The sequence below is a fragment of the Populus trichocarpa genome, chromosome 11 (genome assembly GCF_000002775.5).
Source record: "Populus trichocarpa isolate Nisqually-1 chromosome 11, P.trichocarpa_v4.1, whole genome shotgun sequence".
In the NCBI taxonomy this organism is placed as follows: Eukaryota; Viridiplantae; Streptophyta; class Magnoliopsida; order Malpighiales; family Salicaceae; genus Populus; species Populus trichocarpa.
The window spans coordinates 10,751,259-10,773,954 of record NC_037295.2 but is presented as its reverse complement, the minus strand read 5'-3'; the positions used below and the strand labels follow the sequence as shown (position 1 = coordinate 10,773,954).

General features: G+C 32.1%; 1 protein-coding gene across 3 annotated transcripts; it reads left to right on the top strand.

Annotated features, from left to right (window-relative positions):
- The first annotated feature begins 4,020 nt into the window (after nt 1-4,020).
- LOC7483612 (ribonuclease 3-like protein 2) lies at nt 4,021-9,215 on the top strand. Of its 3 annotated transcripts, none has more exons than XM_024611807.2 (5): nt 4,021-4,491; nt 4,575-4,733; nt 4,830-5,209; nt 6,758-6,981; nt 8,338-9,215. In XM_024611807.2, exons 1-4 carry the CDS (start codon nt 4,180-4,182, stop codon nt 6,930-6,932), a joined length of 1,026 nt encoding a protein of 341 aa, XP_024467575.1. In that variant the 5' UTR covers nt 4,021-4,179; the 3' UTR covers nt 6,933-6,981; nt 8,338-9,215. The 3 variants fall into 3 exon arrangements, with proteins under 3 accessions (XP_024467575.1, XP_002317324.3, XP_052301178.1); XM_002317288.3 differs by lacking the exon at nt 8,338-9,215 and adding an exon at nt 8,082-8,331; XM_052445218.1 differs by lacking the exon at nt 8,338-9,215 and having other exon boundaries at nt 6,758-7,107.
- Nucleotides 9,216-22,696: the final 13,481 nt, after the last annotated feature.

Here is a 22,696-nt window from a genome sequence, read left to right as displayed (position 1 = left end):
TTCCGCTATTTGCTGCACATTTTTTTTTTTTGCCTTTTGGTTTATTGTAACTTTTTTTTTTCCCATTCTCAATGAACACCAAGTTCATTCTTCGACCTGTCCAATTTAATTTTATCCCTTCCATTTTTTTTTATATGGGTTCTGAGCAATCTGATCAAGTTGTCGTTGCCCCACCAGACAGCGTACAAAATCTGGTTCTTTCACAGTTGGGGGTGTTTTATCATGTGGCATGGGTTAGAAAGAAGACGGAAGAATCCAGCACAAACAGAGATCACTACTCCTGCAACTGTCAGCATATTTGGGACCTATACTGATTATTGCTGTGGTACATGCAATCAATACTGAGAAACTACAATGCATATTTTGCATGATTGCCAGGTTGCTAACAAGGTTTGGAAGAAAAGATTTCGCGCCAGTGGGACCTTTCAATATCACATGAACAACATCAGGTAGTGATTCAGGTTTCCTTTTTTTTTTTTAGTTGTGATGGAGATAGAGCAGAAAAAGGGCTATGCTATGGGCTCTATGGTATGCCAGGAGCACTCTTTACTTTCAAAACCAGAAGTCCTGCTAGAAGCATTATTAAGATAGCAAACTCCACCTTGTCAGCATACAAGCAGGCCTTGACTAGTTCATCTCACTCAACACAACACTGACATCTCTCACTGGTTTCCCCCACGTGAGGATTGGTACAATATCACCATAGACATAGCTTTCATGCCAATATTTATGGAGTTTGGAGCTGTCTCCCGTAAATTTTAGAGGGCCAGATTATGTTGAACAACCGTAAACATATTATAAATTCCAATAGAGTGAAATGGGTGAAGCTTTTGTAGGGCTCTATGGGTTAGTGCCTGGTCCCTGGGCTTGCACAAAATTGTTCTTGAAACAGACTGCCTCTCCCTGATCTAGGAACTTCCAGTGACCGAGTTCGGACAACTAACTACCTTGAACTGGTTCCAGATGACACCCTTAACTTCTCAGCCAAGTTTCAGAGCTTCTGTGCTGCCTATATCCGCCGGTCTAACAGCAAAGTTGCTCATTGTTTAGCTTGTCTAGCTAAAACTATTAGTGATGAACTTGATGAACCATGAATGCAGTGGCTTCAGCCCACCTTGATTTGATGTACCTTCTGTTTCTCTTGTGAAATGAAAGCTCTTGCAAAGTTAACCCAAAAATAGAAAGGGTTGCTTCGACGTATCCTATTACCAGGGGAGTGGAACAGAGTTAGATTCAATGGGTTATATTGGTGGTGTAACTGAGCAAGATTGCCTGCATCAAGTCACGTTATTATTTTTTTGCTTCCACTCATCAGTAACGCTTATTATATAGCCCACTGATAATTTGGAATCTAAAAATCCCTAGGCAAACCCATTGCATAATTGAGACAATACCTTTTCATAACTTAATTATGCATTTTCTTTTTTAGTTTACATGCCATTATTCAATTAAGGCTTATGTGGCACCCATACAAAACCAAAAAATTTATTCCCTCGAGACCGTCATTATATATATATATATATATATATATATATATATATATATATATATATATATATATATAAAGAATGCCGTTTTTCACACCCATAAAAAATTGTTCGTTGTTGTTCAATTTTTTTTTAACTGTATCTTTTTTCCCTAAACCAATGACTAATTTCTTGGAATTTCTTAAAGAAAAAGAAATTAAAAAACAGAGGATAAAAGTACAAAAATTGGCCCAAAAAAGTTTGTTCTTCCTTGTAAATTCACACTACCCCTTGTGTATATCATCATTATTTGTTCCCCCTACTGCAAAGGGCTTTCTGATAAAATAATTTTCTAACAGCACTTTGTTTAAAAATTTACTTTGAGGACAATTGATAAAAATAAAAAATTAAATGGAGTGAACTCAATTGACCTTGATCGAACCAAGTTCTCTCTCCCCTTCCCTTTTGTCCCTCCTCCCTCCCTCCCTCCCTCCCTCTCCTCTTAATTTCTTTTTATTATTACAAGTTACAAGCCTATTATAACTCTTTATAGAGAAATAACAGAGAATTAGGGTTGCCACATTCTAGATTTTTTTTCATATTTTTTCAGATATAAAATGCCAAGTTTTAACATGAAAAAAATGATAATTCTCTCAATACAATACAAATAAAAAAAATATCTTACTCTCTCTACTTACTATCTTTACAAAATCACTACTTAAAAACCCTAAATTAGTCTTGGTATCAAAGGGGTTTTTTGTATGTAACACTCTTATCTAAAGAAATATCTTTCATCAATAAAGCTCAAATTCGATAAAGTGTTTTTCAAATTTTATTAGATAACATCCCTAAAAAATCCATAACATAAAGTCAAAAATGTAAATCTAGATAAAAAAAAAAAAAACATGGATAAATTATAAAACCTTCCATGAGAAATTAAAAAAATTACATGGACAGTCTAAAGACAAAATTCTACTTTTGCATTCAAATTTTTGTTGTTTAGTCATTCCCATGAACTTTATGTGTATTTTGGGTAGAAAAGGGGATTTTATAACATTTTCAAACTTCTAGATGGTTCTAGAATGGCTCAAGAGTAGTTTATTAAAAAAGAAAAGGAATGTATGGTTTAAAATGATTAATCATTGAATGATAAAATTGAAAAAAAATCAATTTAAAAAGAACGTAATAAAACAATTCGAGTTAACTAGTTAAATTTGCGTCCTTATTAATAAAACCTAGATAACCTTATGAAAAGAAAATTAATTAAAAAAGAACATAAAAAATATAAAGTTAATCCATCAAACTCATAACCTAAGTTATCAGACCAATATAATCTCATAAAAATAAAATAAAATAAAAATGACCTAATTTAACCCGGGTTAACTTACAAAGTCTATGATTTTAGTCATGAGACTGAGATAACCATATAGAAAACAAATCATAATAAATTATGAAGCTCAATTCTCAATTTCTATTGTCGGACCTAATATTAAATGATGAAATTTGTAAAAATTTTATTTAAAAAAATAATAGAAAAAAATGAGTCAGAATAACCCGGGTGTTACTATTAAGCATTATTTTCAGGTCATGAGACCGAGATAACACAATAAAAAAAAACCAAAACAAATCATGAAACCTAATTCTCAATCAAATATAATATTAAATAATCATATTGGGAAAAATATCAATTAACAAAAAACTAAGTCAATTGAGTTAATCCGTCAAACTTGCAACTTGGATCATGAGATGAGAACGACCCAATAAAAAGAAAATTCAATGTTGAAGAATCCATGACCCGAGTCATGAGACAGAAATGATCTCTTAGAAAAAATATATATAAAAAAACAAACTGATTTAATAGTGGTTAAAATGTCAAAACCAACGACCTTGATCATGAGACCAAAATATCCTTATATAAAGTAAATTTAAACAGATTATAAAACTTAATTTCCAACCAACGTAGTGTTAAAAAATAAAATTAAAAAAAAAACTCAATTAAAAATAAGACAAAAAACAACCCGAGTTTACTCGGGTTAATTTTTTAAGTACTATTCTCGAGTTATAGGACTGAAATAACATAATAGAAAGTAAACAAAACAAATCATGAAGTTTAATTTTCAATCAACCCAATATTAAATGATGAGATTGAAAAAAAATAATTAATTTTTTTTTAATCATCCAAGTAAATTTGTCAAATTAGATTAACTTATTAAATCCAAGATAGAGATTATATTAACTCAATAAAAATATAAATTTACTATTAAAAATAAAAATAAAAATAATAAAATATTATTTTAATAAATAGTATTTGCGGAAAGAAGATGTAGTAAAACCTCCCGCAATTTTAGTTTATAGTTGTTAATTAATAGTTAATGTAAAAGACAAACCTCCCGCACTATTTCTTATACAGAATTATATTTATTAGATTATTTGTTTGTTACTTAATTAAGCACATAGTAGTAGGATTAGGAAGGGACTAAGTTGTAATTTAAAAATAATTTGTTTTTTTTTTTTTTTCTAAAGTAGAGAAAAGAAAACGACTTTTTTTTTGTTTTTTTTTTAAAGAAGAAAGACACAGTAGAGGGAGACAAGAGTTGGTTGGAAGATGAAGGGAGCGGGAGCAGGAGCATTGTAGAGAATTGGAGACCCAAACGGTTACCGACGATCGCGTGGATTACTTGGTGCTCAACAACTGAGCGAATCAAAGGGAGAGATGGAGGCATCGGTATTTGCAGTGGAAAAAATCCTAAACTACAAATTCAAAAACAAACGGCATCTAGAGGAAGCATTAACGCACTCCTCCTACACAGACTCAGCTTCTTACCAGCGGATGGAGTTCTTAGGGGACGCGGCGCTGGGTCTTGCGCTGAGTAATTATGTGTATTTGGCTTACCCTCAGCTGGATCCTGGTCATTTGTCTCTTTTGCGTGCTGCTAATATTAGTACTGAGAAACTGGCGCGTGTGGCCATTAAGCATGGTCTTTACAGGTTTGTTAGACACAATGCCACTGCTCTTGATGATAAGGTAGGTAAAATTAAGCACCAATAATTATAATTAACCAGTAGGAGTAGGAGTAGGAGTAATCAATTTTTGATTGAAAAATACAGGTTAAGGAATTTAGTGATGCTGTGAGTGGAGAAGATGATGATGATGCTTTAGTATATGGCGGGTCAATAAAGGCACCGAAGATTCTTGCTGATATTGTGGAGTCTGTTGCTGCTGCTGTTTATGTTGATGTCGATTTGGATCTTCAAACATTTTGGGTGGTCTCTTTCTTGCCCCTTTCCTTTCCTTTCCTTTTCTTTTATCTAATCTATTGCTGCATTCATTAATCTTCTTCTTGTTAACAAAAAAAAAAAAAGATATTTAGGGGTATTTTGGAGCCAATAGTTACCCTCGAAGACTTGCAGCAGCAACCACAACCGGTGACTATGTTGTTTGAGCGGTGTCAAAAGCAAGGAAAGAATGTTGATATTAAACATTGGAAAAATGAGGCCAAAAGTATTGCCAGTGTCTATGTAGATGGACAATTTATCGCTTCCAGTTCGTCTGAGCAAAAAGAAATTGCAAAGCTTAATGCCGCCAAGGGGGCCTTGCTCAAACTATCAAATTCATTCCCTACTAATCTAAATAATGTTTCTCTTCTTGATATTTTTGATGGGTCTTCTTTCGAGATTGAAGGCGCCAAACAGAAGTTACATGAACTTTGCGGCAAGAAAAAATGGCCCAAACCAAATTACAAGTATGTTTTTCACCTTACGTGTTCGGTTTCAAAATTTACTTCTTTAGTCAACCCTCCTAGTGAATTCCGTGGAGAATATGTACTTAACATGAGTACATGCTCAAGTGACAGTGTATGTTCTTCAGTTCTATTTTATCATATGTGTTCCCATCATTAATTTCTTACCTTTCATAGGGTGCATTTTACCTATCGTTTTGCTGGGACTGACCATTAGTTTGCTATTAATTGCTTCTTGATGTTCTCTTTCCCACCTTTAAGCTAGTCCTACCAGTCTATCAAGGAACTTCAATTTTGTTTTAGAAGGTATGCAGCAGAGTAAAATGGCAAGGTAAAAACATGTTTAACCTATTAGAATTTTGTTGTTTAACTAAATTCAAGAGGCGGTTTGAGGCTTGATAAGACAGAGTCAAGTGAGGAAGTTTTATAAGCTGTTTAATTAAATACTGAGTGCTTTATTGTATTCTGGGACATGATTTGCGCACTCTTCACTTTAGTAATTTCTACAGAAATTGCCTGTACCTTGTGCTTTTTGTTAGATGAGATATTGGTATACACGGTCATGGAAAACAAGAAGTAGGTCTTAGCTTTGAGGTGGACGGAGAAAACAACAGCATAACTTTGGAAATGATTGATGCATCATGTTGGAGTAAAATAAAGCCTCATTATGCTGAGTTAAAAGGAATATTAAAGTGCAAACAAGTACCTGGTGCTTTTATGGATTTTTTTCTCTCATTCCAGTGACATGGTTTCCCTTGTTGATAACTTGCCCTAATTCCAAATGATTTCTGTTGATATGACATAACAGTTGTATTTAATGATCATGGAAATGATAAAACTTGTTTTTTAATTTGATTAGATCAGCTATCACTCATTTTATCAGATCATTAAGCGACCTTGTGTGCAGGGTTGTGGTGCTGTTTAAGATTTCCTATGATTTGTTATGAACTGCTAAGGGGGAGCATGTTGAATTGTTTGCTGGATTTTTTGCACAGCTGTGATCTTTTATGTTGATCTAGATTAACAAGGACTGTCTTTGATGATGGTTTTAAATTAACATACTGTGTAAACTGACAACTGAACCCAGCATTAATCCTGAACTAATACGGCTTAGCTGCACTTGAGGGAATGTTTTTGGTGAGATGCTCAGAAATTAATCCCTTTGTACCACATATCAACCTATGAAAATTCTGTTTAGGTGTTCCATTTTTCTTTGAAACTTATTTCTTGGAAAATTTACTTGTTATATCCTAGGAAAACATGAGGGTGGATAAAAGTCTAACAAACAATAAGAAGCACCCTTTAAAAAAGATTTCTAACCTCAAAGGATACAGAGACCAGAGAGTGAGATAATTTGTAGGGATGATTGCTGTGTTTAACTTGTTATGTTTTGTTAGGGAATGAGAATTTGCTTCTTGGTAGATCAACCTACACTTTCCATCTACCATGCATGTATAATTTTCAATGCTTTGCTTGTTGTCTCACGAACTATTTACTCTTGCCAATCTAACAGCTTCTAATAATGCTTATTTTTATTTCTCGAACATGTAGCATTGAGAATGATATGGGTCCTCCACATGAGAAGAAGTTTGTATGCTCAGTTCAAATTGCAACAGTAGATGGTATTCTATATGTGACGGGAGATGAAAGAACGAGAGTAAAGGATGCAGAAAATTCCGCTGCTTCATCAATGATCCGTGCTTTACAGGACACTGATTATCTGTGATTCTGTTCATTTGTTTCACTCAAATCTGCTACATGGGATGTTATGCCTGGTAGGCTCCTATTCCCCAGCTTAATATCAAATGCTTGGACCATGTAAACTTTTCTTGTCTCAAGGCTGTATTGTTCTAAACTATCATCTGATAGTGTTGCAAGAATTACCTGGATCTTTGCATATAGCTTTTTCGTACAAACCTCCCTGCAGGATTAGTGTGTGATGTTAGGTGCACCATTCTAGGTGATTTTCATTTAGCATGGACCTGGGTGTGGGGTTCCATTGTAAAATTATCTTTGTTAAGCAAGTTTAAAGTATTTTCTACCCCATACGTACTGACGAGAAAAAAAAAACACTAGTTAGATATGTGACATTTGAATTCCAGCATCCCTGCTCTCAAAGGATTAGCCACAAGGTTGGTAAAAAAGTGCAATTCTCACTTTTTATTCTGACCTAGATGGATGTAAGTAGTACCAAACCTTGGTTGCCTAAAAATCCAATCATATGTAGCTCCAACTATTAAGAAACACACTATAAGAATGATAGTACCCATATCCATGAAGCCCCTCGAAATACAATGAACTCGGTGCTTTGGTTGTGGTCCAATGCTGGATAACAGTGCAACAAAGTACTGAAGTCTAAATTCTACAGTTGAGGTTGAGATCTTTAAACTTGACATGTGTTGATTCAAAACAATATCCAGCTTTCTTTGCAACGACAATATAATCCATAGTTATTAAACCCAGATCGGACCGGTAGATCGATCTGGTGGCTAGACCGGTTCAGATAAGATAAAAGACCAGCTGGTGCAACAATCCGGCAAAACTCGGTCGACTTATGACTTGGGCGACCCGGGTAAACCCTTCAGGTCAGGTTTGATAACTATGATATAATCAACTATTTTGGCCCATGAGAGCTTTCTAAAGCATTATGTGTGATTGCTATTTTTATTCCCGTTGTGTATAGTTTCAGTGCCTGTTTTGGCCAACTGATATTTTCCCCCCTTTTTAAAGAAGTCTCCAGTTTCAAATGGATGATGCCCTTTTTTCGAAAGAAAATACTACCATGGAATTTGCATGCCCTTGTTCAGTATGCATTTTACTGCTGCTTGATACAATTTACTTTCCATGTTCTTTTCTGTCTCAATTGTTAATCCAGAGAGGATAGGCATTCAAGCTACTTTCAATTTAAAGGAGTCAAGTGTCGAATAAGTTCCATTGTTTCAACAAGGGTCTCTCTTAACATCCTCGCATAAATCTTCAGAATCTGACAATCAATGCACACAGCCTGGCAGCATAGCAGTATACTGATTTAAGAGATAACTCTTCACTGGTTCAATTTTGTATTCTTAATTATGTTTTACGCCCATCTTTCTTGCTGGATCACTGAATTTGTTTGCCGATGCCCATTCTAGCCCAGTATCTCATTCGTAAGGCCAGGTGCATGATGAGCTCCAACGACAACAGTACTGCCAGAGTTGAGCAACTCTGCAAATCAGAGTCGTCTTGATGAAAAACTAGAATTTCCAGTTATTGTGTGACAGTGACTACATTTCAATTTCAAGACCACCTTGACTTGCAAAGGATCAACAAAGGTTTTTCTGTAGCTGAAACGGTTTTAGTCTTGAGTTATATGATCATCTAAGAAAATGCTTATGGAATATCAGTTGTGTTGAACTTGTTAATTGCTAGATTAACATTATTGTACCTAAGCCCTACACAGCCAGCCCCTAGAAATTAAACAATGAACACTTCCATCAGCTTTAGGATATAGGACGTCAAGTCAACTAGACAAATTTGATCGATCATGTTGTATTTGCTAATCCACCAAATCTTTTAGTTTGTGATGACAAATTGCAGGTGGTTGAGTCCTGTTGTATTTTTTTAGCCCACCGAGCCTTGTAGTCATAGTTGAGAAACTGCAGATGGGATTGAAAATGCTGGCACGTGAGGAACGAAGAGATTATAACCTTACTAGTTTCATGGAATAGGTTTATTGTGAAGCCGCCCGAAGAGAATCACTGCAGGGTCGTCTACACTGGAATAACTCTATCCATTTGTTTGGATGAAACTTGAGTTCTTAGAAAATAAACAAGGGTTAACTATAAAAATACCCCCTGCCTGCTGTTATTAATATCGCTCTTCAGCAATTGCATCCATAAATTTCAACTTTAATATTATGTAATGGGTTCACTCCTTCCAAATCAATTACTGATGTGAATTCTGTTCTAGTTGATGTTTTGTTTTTTTATTCAAACAATAAATTTCAGTTATGGAGCTTTTCAACATTTTATTTCAGGATTCAATATTGTGTGTATAATTTAAAATATATGATTCCAATTCAAATATAAAGATAAATTAATTTTAAATTATATAATACAAACACTATCAAATATCTAAACAAAATTTTAAAATTTAAAACATTCAAAAATAGTTAGTAGCTATAACTAAAATGAATTTCAACTTGAAGTAACCTAACACAATCAAAATGCTAAAATATTGAGAAAGCAAAAAGTTTTAATACAAAAGAAGCATAAATCAAATATTATTAAATAGAAATAAAGATTTTGATCTAGTGATGACATGTAGAGAAACTCATCAACTGGATTTTTCAATAGATGATTATTTCCACTAAGTTTATCCTTGTCATCAAAATGAATCTCTTTATCATTTAAAGTCAAAATAGATAAATGTATCTCAATAGTCTTCCAACTTAATTTATATCCATAAAAAAAGTTTGATTCTTCGCAAATCTACTCATTCAATAAGTTAACGTTATCAAGGCTAAAGAGATCCACAATATTTTTTGTAATGCTCAAATTCCCACAAACATGAAAGAAAACAATACGAATATAAACCATATATATATTAGTTATAATTTATTTTTTAAAAAATATGAAAATAATATTTTTGCAAAGTAGATATGAAAGGTTTAGACAATGTTGGGTCGGTAATCCTGCCCATCATAATATATTCCTGCACAAGAACCTGCATGAAGACCAAAAAAATTCCTTTGTTATGGATGGACGAGATGAGAAAGGAGATTAGGTAGTAGGTACAAAATGCATGCCATACATGCATGGTTTGTGATAAAGCATGCTTAAAAGAAATTTGCATATCTTCCATCTTTTAGTATATAAACCATGTCACACAAAAGTTATCTCTATGATTTTCTTTTTTGGGTTGGTTTCTCTATAATTGTTTAGGAAAAGAAAGCAACATAATGGCACTGAATGGTGAAAGAGGTGTCCAACAAGCAGGTGATATTGAAAGATCTTGTCTGGTTTGAATTGGACATGATGTTATCACTATTATTATGAAACTTGCGATGTAAAGAGAAACTCTTGGGATTCTTGTCAAGAATCTGTTCCCATCATATGATCCAGATATGAGAACTAGAATGTTAAAACTTGATGAATCCCTGACAAATCTTACAGTGACAAGCCTCGTTTGATATAGAAATTCATGATAGAAATAGAAACAAATGTCTGGATTTAATATTGTTGATGTCAATCCAAAGTTAAAACATGAACAAACTTATCACGTTTAAAAAAGAACAATCCTCAAATATTCTATCCAGAACGAAACTGATAAAATAAATCCAGGATATCTCAGTTAAAATTTAAATAAAAAATCCAAAATGATTCGAGATCTCAAGTAAGATGAAACTTGTTTCGTTTTGTTCTAGGTTTTTTTAAATAGTACGATGTATACCAATTATTCTGACTGAAAATAAAAATAAAGATTTGACAACCTTAAGTTAAACATAATTAAATGCACATATTTTAACTCCAAAATCTAAAGATTTATTAAATTAAGAAATTCACAGAAAGTGAATTAAAGAAATTAATATTAAAATAATTGAAACCCAAATATATATATATATATATTAATTTTGAGTTTAAATGGGACTTGATTTTTCCGAATTGTTAGTTGGAATTGAGAATTTGTTTTCTTCATTAAGTGTTTTTTCAAGTTTTAAATAAAAAACTTTATTAGTTTAAATTTTCTTTGAGTTTCCAAGTGTGATTGACAAATTCTAATGCATGATGATGCTCATTAATTTAAAGAATGTTGATGTAAGTTACCATATGTATGAATACTATTTTTCATATCCTGATTGGAAAAAACATGAAAGATCAAGAAGATGATATAGTTAATAGAGCTATTGCTGCAAAGGTTTGATGATGTAGTAATGAGACATGTTTATAGACAAGAAAATCATGTTGCGAATGAATTAGCTTAATTGGCCTCAAAGTATAAATACCTAGCAACTTCGTCTAAGGAGGTAGATTGTAAGTTGGAGAATTCAACCCATGAAACAAATTACATTCCAATGACTAATTTGCTAGGATCTTTGGGTGAAGATAATTGAAGACAACCAATGAGAAAACCCACATAAATGTTTTAAAGACAAAACACTAAATTCAAAAGCCTTAAACTATACATTGTTGAATTGAAAATTATGCTAAAAAGATAAATCTAGATATTTGATGAAAGGTGTAGCAAACGAGGCCATAAAAACAATCGTACAAGTCTATACTAGGATATTTATGATGCTCCCACCTTGCAACAACCAAAATGTTGAGATTAATAAGGAGAAAGGAATTTCAATGGCAAAGAAAAAGAGAGGCAATAATAAGAAGCTTTAGACAAAGGTTGCAAACCATGCCAAAAACTCGAATATTTGCCTAGAGTATCATATGGAGAGTTACACTTAGTAATAAATCCTTGATCCATGAAGGTTTCAAAAGGGATATAATTGAAGAAATATTTCTTCATTCAAGCAAATAACATGTTTGTTAATGTCAAATTATTTAACCAAATAGGTAAAAGTAAAAAGGCCACTAAAAGTAGTTATACATTTTTAAGCTATTGAGTTCATAGACATGATATTATAATAGGTTAAAAACCCCAAAAATCATAACTACATACCAAGCTACCATTTTCAATCCGAGAAAAATGCAAAAATTTATAGAAAAAATTGTTTTACACTTGTGAACTCCACAACTTACTATGCCCAAGCAAATAGATAAACAAAATCCACAAACAAGAATCATAAGTTAAATTTATAGAAAAAGGATCAACTTATTATTCATTGATGCTTTATGGGAAATTCACCTAAGAGAGCAACTTGAACCACCCTTTATGCACTAAATTATGGTCATGATGTAGTGCTATCTTGTAAGATTAATGTAAGGTCTTTAAGGATGGATTATTATAACCAATTTATTGGAGTGGAATCTTGGGAGGCCATGATGAATGAACTACAAATATAGATCATTGTAGAGTTGAATCCCTTACTCATATCGATGTAAAAACAATAAGTATCACTAGCATATAACAAAAGAGTCCAAGCAAGACATTTCTAGCTTAAAAACTTGATTAGGGAGGTTATCTTTCCCTAAGAAGTGAGCGACAAATGACTTGAAAATTGGTCACCAATATGGAAGAGACCATCCCAAGTTCATAGAGTTTACTTTGGTAATGCTTTTTTGATTCAAAGTATAATTGTGAAAGCCCATGTTAAAGAAAATTAATGAGAAATTATTGAAACAAGTATGTACCATCTATTTGGAAAACAAACAAATTGAATGAAAATCTTTTAAAATTATAGGTTAGATTTGAGCTCCAATCCCACATCACTGATTAAAGGAGTGGTGAACATAGAAAAGTAATTGTAAGAAAAACCATTACCTAAGCAAATACCATGTAAATAGGTAGTAATGATACAAACCCATTCATTACATAAAGGGAATATATATATATATATAAAAAAGATACAATAAATTATTGAGACAATTTTTTTAAAAAAATCTATCAAAGGACTTGAATAGGACATCAAGCCCTCTTTATAAGTGAAGGAAAAGAATCTCCCATTTGATTCTAGAGAGTTGCAAAGTCTTGTTAAAGTTGTAAATATTAGTGTATATACCCTCCTATAATTAATTAATTGGTTACACGTGTTCATATACAAACATCTTTGTTATTAATAAAAATTCTTTTTATTTTTAATATTTATTTATATTTAATTAATGAATCTAGAGTAAATATAAATTTTTTGGAACAAAAATACTTGACAAAAAAAATTATAAATTAGTTATAATTACGAGACTCATTTTACATCAAAGTTTATTAATAATTTTTTTTTTTATCAATGCTCTAGTAAGACATACATTAATTAGTGCTCTTAAGAGCAAATATATATATATATATGCTCTTTCATTTGTAAAAGAAAGCAATTATAAATATAATAGATACCTAAAACTAATATATAGGTGTGTGTTAGATGACAAGTACATTGAACTAACTACCATGAGGATTTCATATAGAAAGATCATATGTGTCTGTGGAAAAACTCACATGATAGTTGTATGATACGGGCCTAGAGGGTAAGAACCCTTGAACACACAAACAAGATAGAAACAACCTAAGAAAGCTAAAATAAAATTGATAGAAAACTCAACCCCATGATCATCTAAACCAATAAACTAAAGTTATTGGATGAAAAATCTCAACATGTTGATTAAATAGAATCAACTAGAAGTATAAAAAAGAATGTCATTAATACAAAATTCTTCGATAAATTTTGAAAAGTTCAATGAAGAAGTAAGAGTATGGACAACTTTGCACACTCACAATATTATTTTTGAAATAAACCAAGTCTCTTTCCCCATAAAAAACATCTAAATACAAGTTAAATAACTCTATTTATACTAGGTAAAATATCATAAATAGGACTGGAAAAATAAAAAAAAGTTCAAAATAAAATAGAAAAAAGAATCTTAAATCAACTAAAAAAATATAGCAAATCCCAAACGGTACTTTCTTGAACTTATCTTAAGGTCTTCTTGGTGTCTGATTGCTATAAAATTTTAACTTTATATCAAATAAGGCCTTCAGAATCTTCTATCATAATTTTAACCTAATCCAACGGTTGAATAAAACGTTATGCACATTAACATAAAAATCTTTAATCTTCTTAACTCTTGGCCTTTTTATAGGCACGTGTAATAGATCTTGTGGTGTTGCTTGATTATTTTTATAATTGTATATGTGATTCTTAGACTTGAGATCACTAAATTATTATATATAGGAAAAATCATGCTTTGATCTGACTACACATTGCCTTAATCAAGGGTAACAAACAAGTAAATATTGGGTGATCAAAAGAGGATTCATCATCCAAAGTGAATTAAAAAAAATTATTCCATATGTTCTCAATATTATTGATTATAAAATCCTTGTATAAGATGAAATGAGATTTGAAAATGATTTCAAATCATTTAAAAAATCAATGGCTGTGATAAGATTAAACATGATTTGATGGAGTAAACATGCTTCATACTATAATGTCTAAATTATAATATTTTTAATGAAAGGGTAAAATTACATTAAGAAACTTATACTAGAAGAGTAATAATTACATTGAGAAACTAATACTAAAAGAATAAGTTAAATCACATATGACTCTTGTAATATTTGGGGGATCATGAAATGTTATCAGAGATTTTATTTGATCTTCAAATATAAATCAATCAATTTGCTGAATTGATAATGATACGATCTAAACCACACCAAATAATCCATTAGAAGTTTCAAAGGGGCCAATTACAAGATCAAGGACAAATAAGCTTAAAATTGCATTTGATAGGCTTATTCAAAGTATTTAGGCCAAGGTGGATTTCAAGAAGGCTTTAACTTCAACAAGTGATGATCAGGCCTTAGTCAACTTAATCTATATAAAAGGGCCTAATACTTCCCAGGCTTAGTTAAGTTTGGCATCATAGGCTATCCATAAAGAGAGCAATCAACAACTATAAGGTTATGTGTTTTCATGTGTTTTATAAATTCCAAACTATAGGAGGATTCCTTATGATGTGTGGAACATAGGAGGCTAAGAAAGAATTATATCCTTGTTTGTTTTGGAACCCAAGGGGTGACACCACATCCTATTCGGCCAAAGGGTTCGTTTTAAGCAAGGATTTCATTCAACAATCATTTATTTATTTATAGTGTGCAAACAACTTAGCATTATTTTTTAGAATTATTAATTTTATTATTATTATTATTCATGTTTTGGGCCTTATTTAAGATACTTTGGGCCTTATTTTAATTTGGGCTAATGTTAGCCCATTAGGTCAACTAGATTTTATTTTGTTTCAAGTATATATGTAATTTTGTAGGAAATTATTTTTTTAGGTTGGATAGTATATTATTGCTACATATGTTGTGTGTGTTGTGAGAGGATTCTCTTGTTTTGTTTCTTCATTTAACTACTCTAATTAATCAAAGAATTAACTACATTTCATGGCGTCTTCCATAATACTCATCCACGTATGTATATAGGCATTGGGTGGGGGTTTAATTTTTATAGTCATGGTGTCTCGGTATAGGTTATCACTGTGTCAAACTCAATTACAAGCCTAAATTTAGCTTTCTTGGGAAGGGTTGATTTGACCATGAGTTTTTGGATTGCTATATCCATAGGTTTCACGTTAGTTGGTATAAGAGAAAAGCTTTAAAATCAAGTTATATCCCTTTATCAAATAATTTTTTTATTATTTCATCATCGTCATAATTTAACACCTGGTTGAGGAAAAAGTAAAAAAAGAGATTATTTATGATATGGTTATTTCCAATTATATATATAAGGATCAAAGAAATCACAAAAAGGAAAAAAACTAGGGTTAAACCACAAAATAGGTTTCATCAAATCTTGAATTCGGAAACTCAACTCTAAAAAATCTTGATTCTTGGGATATCTTAGTGGCATATCTTTATTTTGGGATCATTTAGACATAATTTTATGGGTTATTTCTAAGAATCACAAAAACATTCATAACAAGTAGTTTTGCGTCAATATTTCCCTTCTTTAATAGTTTCGACTAAAGTAAAATAAATAAATTAGTGTCTCTATTTAGTTTGGGATATCTGAGTCTTATTTCATTGGTTCTCTTATTCTCATAATTGTTTTTGTGTGTCTTTCTATTATTCATATTTCGCACAAATTCATTTTTCTATTTGTGGATATTTTTCAGTTCTTATTGCTTCTTGAGTCTATATATTATTTTGGATTGTGCTACTAAGTTTTTAATTGTTATGATTTTTCATGAATTAGTTCTCTAAAGAACTAACATTTTTTAGATTTAGTAAAAGACGAAAAAGTGAGCATATTATCGTGAAAAGCCAAGAATTTAAGTGAAACATGAGAGGAGTGACACATATTGAATGTAAACACATGAAGGAGTGTGTGATGAAATATTTCTTTTTCTACTAATGTAATTTTTAGATCTTGATGGTGTCAACCAAAAGTGGGTCATGATCATCACATGATAAGAACAATCTAAAATGAGGTTATTTGGCTATGTAACAATAACTAAAGATGATGAACTTAAGGTTTGGAGAGGTTATGAATGAGATGGCTGGATTGAGAACCGAAGTAGCTAGTCTTTGAGATGAGCCAGTCCATAGAGGTCCCATGGGTAGAAAACTTGCGAGATGAGCTATTTCACATATAGATGAGTCTATACCTGAAAATACAGATAAGAAGACCAAGAATTATGATCATGATCATAGTGCTAGGTTTCAGCAACATAGAACTCACGAATATGGAGGAGTTCAGCCATATGACTATTTCGATCATAAAAGAGAAGATAAAGAGGATGGTTTTTGTGATGGTTTGGACATAAATTGAGAGAGAATTAAGATGAAAATTCTAGTTTTTTAGGGAAAAATTTATTCTAAAGCTTATTTGGAGTAAGAAAGAAATTAGATTTTATTTTTTACTATCACCATTATTTGGTAAAGCTTGTTATTGAGTTTGTTGACCATGTTAATATTTGGGGACCAAATTATTTTAGGTAGGAGAAGGAATGTAAAGAGACCCATGGAGACTTGAGATTAGATGAAAGCAATCATGAGAAAGAAGTTTATTCCTAGATATTATTATAGAATTATTTTAGAGATTGCAGAGTTTAACTTAAGGTTCTAAGAGTGTGAATGATTACCACAAGAAGATGGAGATTGTCATGATTAAAGCTAATATTATGGAGGATAGAGAGACTACAATGACAAGGTTTTTGAATGGTTTAAATAAAGAGATAACTAGTGGGTCACACACAATAAAAACTATTAGTTAGAAAATAAAACTTGGATGACTAATCAAGTGGACTTGATTGAAGATAAATTTCAGAAGTTAAAAACTGAATGTAATTAATATAAGCATTATAATTCTAAACCTACAATAATTAAGTAGGGACTTAATTGAATAAATCTCTAAAATTATCTCAAAATAATATTTGATATTATCCACAGGGTAAATTCATATTTTTCCATTTATATAGTTATAAGAATTCTCTTATAAATAAAATGTTATGCCTTATATTTTTATATAGAGAGAAAAACTATATAAGTTGTAAAACATACGTACAGAAAAACATCAAAAATAAAAATAAAAATAAAAATAAAAATAAAAATAGAGAGCTAACACTCAAAGGCATAGATATCACTCTTTCCTAAAAAGAGTTATAGAAGATTTCTCACTAGTGGTTCGTGTGGATTACTGTTAGAGACTAGATACTTAGACGACATGTAGTTTGCGACAACCCAACCTTAAAGAAATTGATCAAACCTTAGAAAGAAGATCTCATCTTCAGGTAATCTTTATAATAACCCTATACGATTTTAGGGTGTCTAATGAGATTATTCAAACTCCTAAAAAACTTTAAATTACTATTTTTTCTATGTTTATGTGTTTTCAAGAAATCCAATTTTGGTAGCGAGGCCATCATTATATAATTAGAGTTGTTGATTGCATGTTTTTATTGTTATTGATGTTAATTGTGAATTGATTTTATGTGCAAAATTATTTTCTCCAAAAGCAATTTTTCTCTCAACTTCTTTTTAAAAATGTTTGGTTACTATTCTGGCTAAATCTAGTTGGATTGTTTAGATTTGGCTAGAATCATAAAAAAAATCATGTTTGGTGGCTGTATAGCCACCAACAACATGCCTAGCTATGTTGCATGCACTATAAGCCCCAATAATTGAAATAATAATAAATATGTAACGACCCGGCTTTTTCAAGGCCAAAATCGCTGGAATTTTTTTTTTAATCGTTCGGTTTCTGTATGTTTTTCACCATATCATCCTTCAGATTTATCATTGCATTCTATTCATTAACAAGGCACAATCTATGTAGGATAATGTAAATCAACATTCCCATAGAGCGGATTCTCAATACACGTGCCCATAATATTATATTTTCGTACTCATAGGTTTACATTACATCATATCGACTGTTGTGATGTCGCGGTCGCACAAATTAATTACCCTAGCTTCAAACACAACACACAAAATAGTATAGAGCAAGCAAGGGGTCGATCCCACGAGGAAGATTCAAGTCAGATTTTTATGCTAGATGATATGCAATTTGGGGGGGGGGGTTTGGACGTTATCTAGGCTAAAACAAAAGAAAACAGAAAATTATCAAACAAAATTTAATAAAATCAGAAAATTATCAAGAGAACAAACCTTGGTTGCAAACACACATCCACCTACAGAAATCAGAACTGATCATGGAAACGAAACATCAATTTATATTCTGAATATGTATCTCTTCTTAACATTGGTTAGTTAACGGATCCGCCGTATAACTAACCCTAACCATCAAACAACCATAGTGTCCGCACTAGTAATTTAATTCAATGGCAGCCTTAAGAACTAGATAAGTTGATTAATCAAGAAAACATAACTGTCCGCAGTCTATGTTTGATTTGATTGAATGTTCTCCCTAAGATTAATAACATAGATTCGCCACAATTATTAAACTCAGTTGCTTCACAAGTTCATATACCACAACTCTAGTTTTGATATCAAACTTAACAATAGATTGTCTACAATAATAACTTAGAGTCCGCTCTAGCAATTAAAATAAACAATCATAGGAAAAATAAGCATAGGAGAACAAACATATTCATCATATAAACTGAAAAGAAAAGGTAAAATAAATCTCACAGTTCTTGAAATCCGAAGGTTTCCGTGTCCTTGCAACCAAGAAAAAGTGTTTAGCCTTGCATGTTTGTTGAACAACTAATCATATAAACTGAAAAGAATGCATAATTTAGGGTTTCTTAGAGGAAGGGGGTGTTTTTTTCTTCTTGGCTGGCTGCCCCCCTTCTCTTCTCTCATTCTTTTTATATCCTAGGAAACCCTAGGTCTCTATTTTACAAAATAGTCCTCCATTAAGTAGACTGTTTACATTTAAGTACTTCAATAACTATTTTCCTAAAAAAGGAGAAATAGCCTTGCATGAAATCTTTAAGCTTTGACTTAGAGGAGCTAAATTACTGAAATAAAAACTTGGATATCGGTTTAGATGCTTCAGAACGTAATTTGGACTCGTTTCTTCACGAAACCTGTTTGCTGGCAGAATTCAAATGTCATCTTTGAAAACTCATATCTCCCTCATATGACATCGTTTTTTGCTTAAATTTTGAGCGTTTATATACCTTTGAGTCATGAATCCAAAACAATTGAGTTTGCATCAATTGGACTTCTGTAGCTCCAATATTCAAGTTTGAATGGCCGAAGGTCAACACTGGCAGATTGCGAGATTTAACTTTGAAGGCTGCGATTTCCATGCTCTTCCTTATTTTATTTTCTTGCCTTATATTTCCAGAAAGGTATGGATGTTAGCTTTTTAATGCCACTAGAATCACTTCATTTCAACCTCTAGAGCTCACGCTCTGCACAAAACATCGACTGAAGGTCAAATCTGCCAATTATCTCCAATTAACTCCTTTTTGCATCTTTCATCCAAAAGTGCCTTCAAAATATAAAACAAAGAATATCAAGGCATTTTATATATAAAACATAGGCAAAACACTAGTTAAATGTGGGTGAAGCTATCGAATAATATGGTTGCATCAAATACCCCCACACTTAGCTCTTGCTCGTCCTCGAGAAAGGATAGGTAAAATCAAATTGAAGTTAAATTAAATTAAATCACTATGACTAATCTTCTAATCTCCCATCAATATCCAAGAATATATGCATTATAAACAAGAACACTATTAAGAAGGATAAAGAGTATAAATTTTCATGAATTTATTTACATGCAAACTTCAAAATTCAATTAATCGTCGGGATTTAAATGAAATCTATGTCATGCCAAAGTGATAGGTCCTCTCATTGATATACACTCCAACACTCACGTGTTTAAGGCTTATGTGTTTAAATCTCTCAAATTCAATCAATGAATATGTTCTACCATAAGCTTGCTCTTCAATCTCATCTCCATTACTAACATATTACAAACAATGCATGAATCAAAAGGTCTTATTTTCTGGTTGTAATGGGGCTAAGGTAAAGGTGAGGTAAAAGAGAGTAAAAGAAAAGGTTCAAACCAAAAAAAGTAGAGCATTCTGAAAAATGATATTTCAAACAAGATATTCCATCAAAGCACATAAATTTTCCATCTTTAATCACCAATGCTTAACTTCTTTTGATTTCAAGCTTTTTCAATATAAAATCTTAAGAACATAAACGAACATTTTTTTCTTTTTCTTTTCTTTTTTCTTTTTCTTTTTTTTTTCTTTCCTTTTTTTTTTTACCTTTGGCAACTTTGCCCATCTTTTCATCAAACATCACTTCTTTCTTTTCACATAATTTCCAACCATAATTCCATGAGATATCATAAGTATATGCTCTACTAATCCTTGGCCAGGGGAAAAGGAAAACATATAAAAAGTTAAGGCTTATACATGGATAAAGCAAAGAAAAGATAAACAAGCTCAAAAGGGGCTCACTAAGGATAATATGCTTTAGGTTGGCTTTTTGGCTCAAGTGGTTAAAATTCCTAATGTCTTTATCATCTTCATGTATATATGTAATATGAATGTAATCTCAACAAGATATGAAGCAAGTTCTAAAGATACATATCATTGAAAGAAGGCACAATAAAAGAATATAATATTGAAGGCTCAAAAGCTTGCATTGGTATAACACTATAAAGTCAACATGGCATATTCTCAAAGTCAATCCCTAAACCAATTAAACCTTAAAACTTGCATGCACACTCCTTCATTTGATTTATATCTTCATCTATCTCAACTAATTCTCATACATAATACTCATATTCTCAAAAACCAATGGAAGTTCAAAAGATCAAACATAATTTTTTTTTTTTGAAAAATAACAAAGAAAACCAAAATTAGAAAACCAACATTCTCCCAATACCCCCACACTTAAAACACGACATTGTCCTCAATGTTGAAATAAAAGAAAAGGAATATAAGAGAATGACAAAAATAAAGTAAAATGCGAAAAATAAAAGATAAGGGAAAGGAAAGCAAATCTGTTTTTTTTTCTTTTTGTGCTAGGTTGCCTCCCAGTAAGCGCTTTTGTTTTATGTCATTGGCTCGACATGTTGCATGCTCATTCTTCATAGATTGGTTCAACTAACTCCACAGAAGCGGTGATTTTTGTCGTCCAACCTTCATAGAAAGGTTTCAAGCGATGCCCATTGACCTTTAGTACTTTGTTGGTTTCTAAACTTGTAATAAGAAAAAACATTAGAAACAACAAATGGTCCAATCCAACGAGAGCGTAACTTTCCAGGAAAAAGTTTCAAACGCGAATGATAAAGAAGGACTTTGTCTCCAACATTAAACTCTTTTCTTGTAATCATTCGGTCATGGAGACTCTTAGTCTTTTCTTTGTAAATCCTTGCATTCTCGTAAGCATCATTTTGAATCTCTTCCAACTCTTGCAATTGCAACTTTCTTGCAATCCCAGCAGCATCATAATCCATGTTATATTTTTTAATGGCCCAAAAAGCTTTGTGTTCAAGCTCCACCGGTAGATGACATGCTTTTCCATAAATCATCCTATAAGGTGACATTCCTATAGGTGATTTGTAAGCAGTCCGATAAGCCCAAAGTGCATCACCAAGTCGTAGACTTGATTTCTTGATTTGAAATTTCAGCTTGGCCATTCGTTTGAGGATGGTATGCTGTGGAAGTCCGATGAGTCACATGATTTTTGCGTAACAATGCTTCCATTGAACGATTGCAAAAATGAGTGCCACGATCACTAATGATAGCTTTAGGGATTCCAAACCTATCAAATATGTGAGTCCTGACAAAATCTAAAACAACCTTAGCATCGTTAGTTCGTGTGGCTTTCGCCTCAATCCATTTGGACACATAATCAACAGCAAGAAGGATATAAAGATTGCCTAAAGAAGAAGGAAATGGACCCATAAAATCAATACTCCAAACATCAAAAATTTCACTTACAAGAATATTCGTTAAAGACATTTGATTCTTATGAGTGATATTACCTGTTTTTTGGCATTTTTCACATGATTTGCAAAAATGATATGCATCTTTAAAAATAGAAGGCCAATAAAAACCACTTTCAAGTACCTTGTGGGCCGTTCTTTTTGCTCCAAAATGCCCACCACAAGAATGAGAATGACAAAAGGTAAGAATGGAATGAAATTTATCTTGTGGTACACATCTCCTAACTACTTGATCCACAGAAAATTTCCACAGATAAGGAGTATCCCAAAAATAATATTTAGCATCAGCTCGTAACTTGTTTTTTTGGGATGTAGATAAACCTGGAGGGAATTCTTTGGTGACTAAATAGTTCACCAAATCAGCATACCATGGTCTTGTAGAGGAATGTAACACATACAACTGCTCATCGGGGAATGTCTCTCATATTGTTTCGGTTTGTATATCCTCAGCCCTCAGTCGGCTCAAG

Bases quoted from the DNA above. Each gene is read 5' to 3' on its own strand.
- LOC7483612 (XM_024611807.2), top strand. From the start codon at position 4,180: ATGGAGGCATCGGTATTTGCAGTGGAAAAAATCCTAAACTACAAATTC. The intron at 4,492-4,574 runs GTAGGTAAAATT...TGAAAAATACAG, and splicing joins CCACTGCTCTTGATGATAAG to GTTAAGGAATTTAGTGATGC. The intron at 4,734-4,829 runs GTCTCTTTCTTG...AAAAAAAAAAAG, and splicing joins ATCTTCAAACATTTTGGGTG to ATATTTAGGGGTATTTTGGA.